Genomic DNA, 5,501 nt, shown 5'->3' on the forward strand with positions numbered 1-5,501 from the left:
TTCACGTTTCTTTTCTCTGAAGCTTTCAAACGTTCAGACGTTTGTTTTACAGCTTCATTATCGCACCTAGACCCCTGACCCAGGGAATATGGTTGGGAAGACTTTGTTGCACAATCAAAATAATGAGCTATTTAAAGTGATAGCCTACTACAACATGGTTGAAATTGAGGACAGTGATAACTTACAGCAGTCAAGAGAGCAGTGATGATGATGATTAAGCTTGTAGGATAAATAAATGCTTAGGCTGTAACTTTTTGTTGAAAAGTTGATTTCAGTGTTTACAGAACAGAGCAGTGCTTAAAGAGATGTCTGTTTATTTCAGTGTGTTTAAAGAACAGACATTCATTATTTTAGCCTGCCTCCTACACAGAAAAACTGCAAAACAGTTTTATTCTATCTTATCCTGAAGTGGTTTAGAAAATGTAAGGATACTGGGTGGTAGAACGCACATATCTAGGAAAAGTCATGAAAGGAGGGAGCTGAAATTTTATCGAGTGCAAAGATAGAATTTCTTTTTTTACTCACAGGGGTCACCGTGACCCGTCACTTTTTCAAAATCACATCAGGATAAGCTAGTATGAAGCTATTTTGCTGTTTTTCTGTGTAGGGAGCAGGCTGATTTACAAGCGGCCAACTAGTGGTCGTTGTGTGTAAATAACAGCTTGAGCATTGTAAAGAGGGGGTCTTTTAGTAGGTAAAAAAGGCATGGCTGTTCTAGTGTTAATGTAGATTGTGAACTGAAGCGGTCCCAGGACAGAACCCTGTGGCGCCCCCTTCAGGACAGTTACAACAGCAGACAACTTTCCATTGAACTGGACACATTGTGTTCTGTCTGACAGCCTTCAAACCAAGAGACTGCCTGACTTGATAAAACGATGTCGACTAACCTTTTAAGCTTCTTAAATCTTGTGATCGACAAACGCAGATCAGCCTGAGTAAGACTGGCGTGTGAAGTGTGAGGTGTTGAGTTGTTAGGTTGTCGTTAGGAGCGGGTGATGGTGGTGTTGTGTGACAGGAGGGACTCTGTCGCCCCCCGCAGGTTAAATGAGGACACTGCAGACACAGGCACCACCGTGCTGGCTATAGAAACACACCAAGGTAAGACATCTGTCTGTCTGTCTGTCTGTCTATCTATGTATATCCATATCCATATAAGTATATATATATATTAGCCAATTGAACATGAAAATTGTATTTTAAATTTGTATTGTTTACATGATCATGTTTTAGAGCATGACAAATGCATTTACTGTATATTGTTGTATGCTACGGATGTGTGTGTGTGTGTGTGTGTGTGTGTGTGTGTGTGTGTGTGTGTGTGTGTGTGTGTGTGTGTGTGTGTGTGCGTGCGTGCGTGCGTGTGTGTCAGAGGCCAGTGAGGTGCAGTATGGGTACCCCATCACCTGTGTGTGTGTGTGTGTGTGTGTGTGTGTGTGTGTGTGTTAGAGGCCAGTGAGGTGCATTATGGGTACCCCATCACCTGTGGCAGCAGCCGGGCCGTCTTGCTGTTTAAGAAGTTCGTCTGTCCCGGCATCAACGTGCGCTGTGTGAAGGTACCGTCCCTCCCTGATGACATCACTGTCACCAGGGCACCAGTGGTTGCTGTGTGAAAGTACTGCAGGTCTCTAACCCTGGCCCTAGCCCTAACCCTAACGCTAGCCCCAGGCCACTGGACCACCCCAGGCCATGGTACCAGACCACTGGACCACCCCAGAACCACTGGACCACCCCAGGCCATGGTGCTAGACCACTGGACCACCCCAGGCCATGGTACCAGACCACTGGACCACCTCAGGACCACTGGACCACCCCAGGCCATGGTACCAGACCACTGGACCACCTCAGGACCACTGGACCACCCCAGGCCATGGTACCAGACCACTGGACCACCTCAGGACCACTGGACCACCCCAGGCCATGGTGCTAGACCACTGGACCACCCCAGGCCATGGTGCTAGACCACTGGACCACCCCAGGCCATGGTACCAGACTACTGGACCACCCCAAGCCATGGTACCAGACCACTGGACCACCCCAGGCCATGGTACCAGACCACTGGACCACCCCAGGCCATGGTACCAGACCACTGGACCACCCCAGGTCATGGTATCAGACCACTGGACCACCCCAGACCACTGGACCACCCCAGCCCATGGTGCTAGACCACCGGACCACCCCAGGCCATGGTACCAGACCACTGGACCACCCCAGGCCATGGTGCTAGACCACTGGACCACCCCAGGCCATGGTGATAGACCACTGGACCACCCCAGGCCATGGTGCTAGACCACTGGACCACCCCAGACTATCTGGCCTCTCTCTCTCCTCTCCTCCACGTCCACATCCACAGTAACAGTGGTTTATTCCAGACAGCAGTGTCGTCCTGGTCTCTGTGTTTGCAGCCATTAAGAGTTTAATAACTTGTTTGTGTGTACGACCGAAGCTGTGTCATTAAGGCCTGGTCCCTAGGCCCTACACACTACACCCTACACCCTACACACTACACACTATTATTATTATTATTATTATTATTATTATTATTATTATATATCTATTTAAGTCAGTATATATCTATATCTATTTATGTCAGTATAAGTCTATATAAGTCAGTGTATATGAATATAAGGCAGTATATATCTATATAAGTCAGTGTATATCTATATAAGTCAGTATTTATCTATATAAGTAAGTATATATCTATATAAGTTAGTGTATATCTATATAAGTCAGTGTATATGAATATAAGGCCGTATATATCTATATAAGTCTGTGTATATCTATATAAGTCAGTATATATCTATATAAGTCGGTATTTATCTATGTAAGTTAGTGTATATCTATATAAGTCAGTATATATCTATATAAGTTAGTGTATATCTATATAAGTCAGTGTATATCTATATAAGTCAGTATATATCTATATAAGTCAGTATATATCTATATAACTCGGTATATATCTATATAAGTCGGTATATATCTATATAAGTCGGTATATATCTATATAAATCAGTATATATCTATATAAGTCAGTATATATCTATATTTACCATGTAGGTAACTGTTCACTGTTCCCTCTGCAGTTCAGCGATCAGCTGATCAGCCCTAAACAGTTTGTCCACCTGGCTGGGAAGGCGACGCTAAAGGACTGGAAGAGGGCCATAAGGCTGGGAGGGGTCATGCTCAGGTACACCCTACACCAGGGGTCGGCAATAGGCGGCCCGTGGGCCATTGCTGGCCCGTCACCAATAATATTTGGCCCAGCAGATTATTTTGAGAATCCACTTTTCTTTTAATCTTTTTTTTTATTACAATATCGGACCGACAGTCCCACACCGCGCCTATAATGTCCGAATAGAGAATCTACCTCCACCTGAATAATGCTTATTGTACTTTTATTCATGTTGAGAGTGAATGACACAGGGACAGACAATCAGGCACCGAAGCGCACTGACGCTGAACCCCTCAGAGTGAATCATAAGTAGGTGGACAAGGCGTGGTGCTGAAATAGCCAACATGCGGTGTGTGGTTTGAAAAAAATAACATCAGCTCATTAAATCATTCAAATGTAATGTTTACGTATGTGACTGTAACACACATATGAACAGTAACAAAGCAAATTCTGTTTAATTTTCTGAAAAACATTGACAACAAAATCGGCGCAAAAGTGGTGGTAGGCCTATGCTCCTGAAACGACAGAGCAAACGCGCTATTAGGGATAATAAGTACAATGAGCCATAAGCCATTCATTCAAAATATACAAAATACAATTAGGTTATTAAATACAATAACGACAGGCTTGGTACTCACTTAATGTGAAAAGTGGCATCTCCCATCTCCTATCATTTGCTTAATATCTGGTGATATTGACGTCACTTTAATCCGCAGGCAGTTTATTTTTATTTTTATGCATCAATCGATTCCTCTCGTGCGTCTTTATCACATTCATTGACGAAAAGGACGACTCGCATGTATAGAAAGGGAACATTGTGAGCACGGAAAATGTGAGTCTCACAACGGCTTTGCATTGATGAAACCAGGTATGATGAACGTATAGTTCGCTGTCCATTCCTCTTTAAATGCCCTGTTGTGCCAGTCCACATATTTGTTATTCAAAAATATGGAAAAGGGTGAAACTACGTTTCAACGTTGTTGAGAATCACAACACAAACTCGCTAGTCAAGCCAAAATACTGCAACGTAATAGATTGGACTGCTACCTAGTTAACTAGAACACTACTTTACATTGTTAGCAGGCTCACAAAACAAGCTGTGTTAGTTGACTAGCGATGTGTACATTTTTCGAAAGAAAAGTCAAAGCATTAGAACGTGTCACATTTTTTAAATGAGCCTTTGATTATGTTCTGGCCCGCCATCTAGTGGCTCCAATTTTTTTGGGCCCGAGGCCAAACCTAATTGCCGACCCCTGCCCTACACCCTACACCCTACACCCTACACCCTACACACTACACCCTACACCCTACACCAGGGGTCGGCAATTAGGTTTGGCCTCGGGCCATTTTTTTTTTGAGCCACTAGATGGCGGGCCCGAACATAATCAAAGGCTAATTTCAGTAATTGATTGTTTAAAAATGTGACACGTTCTAATGCTTTGACTTTTCTTTCGACTGTACACATCGCTAGTCAACTAACACAGCTTGTTTTGTGAACCTGCTAACAATGTAAAGTAGTGTTCTAGTTAACTAGGTAGCTGTCCAATCCATTATGTTGCAGTATTTTGGCTTGACTAGCGAGTTTGTGTTGTGATTCTCAACAACGTTGAAACGTAGTTTCACACTTTTCCATATTTTTGAATAATAAATGTGTGGACTGACGATGTAGCGTAGCCTAACTTATTCTAATAATTAGGTAACATAGTTTCATTCTGATAATTATTCCCCCCTCCTCCCAGACAAGGTCACATTATTATTATTGGATTGGTTGTTTGCGTGCCGGGTGAAGTTAGCCAAACATTTAACCTGCTAGCAAGAGAAACATAATGTCACTCTCCAAAGGTCTAAAGAGGAAAGTTGACGGTGGAAACAGGGCATTTAAAGAGGAATGGACAGTGAACTATACGTTCATCCTACCTGGTTTCATCAATGCAAAGCCGTTGTGAGAGACATTTTCCGTGCTCACAATGTTCCCTTTCTATACATGCGAGTCGTCCTTTTCGTCAATGAATGCGATAAAGACGCACGAGAGGAATCGATGGATGCATAAAAACCTTGAGAACTGCCTGTGGATTAAAGTGACGTCAATATCACCAGATATCAAGCAAATACTGACCGATGGGAGATGCTTTTTGTTTTCGCCGATTTTGTTTTCAATGTTTTTCAGAAAATTAAACAGAATTTGCGTTGTTACTGTTCATATGTGTGTTGCAGTCACATATACGTAAACATTACGTTTGAATGGCTTACTGAGCTCGTGTTATTTTGTTCAAACCACACACGGTATGTCGGCTATTTCAGCACCGTGACGCGTTGTCCACCTGCTTATGAT

At 43.1% G+C, this 5,501-nt stretch overlaps 1 protein-coding gene across 1 annotated transcript in view; it reads left to right on the forward strand.

The window, feature by feature from the left end:
- Window positions 1-995: 995 nt before the first annotated feature.
- LOC308166776 (glucocorticoid modulatory element-binding protein 1-like) overlaps window positions 996-5,501 on the forward strand; it is a gene marked incomplete at both ends in the record, with an annotated part of 8,634 nt that continues 4,128 nt past the window's right edge. Inside the window, 3 exons of the mRNA XM_080541102.1 lie at window positions 996-1,098; window positions 1,447-1,553; window positions 3,081-3,184. Coding sequence (XP_080397228.1) covers window positions 996-1,098; window positions 1,447-1,553; window positions 3,081-3,184 — 314 coding nt within the window. The remainder of the gene's footprint in view (window positions 1,099-1,446; window positions 1,554-3,080; window positions 3,185-5,501) is intronic.

This window comes from Nansenia antarctica (assembly GCF_963989245.1).
Source record: "Nansenia antarctica genome assembly, chromosome: 10".
Classification (NCBI taxonomy): Eukaryota; Metazoa; Chordata; class Actinopteri; order Argentiniformes; family Microstomatidae; genus Nansenia; species Nansenia antarctica.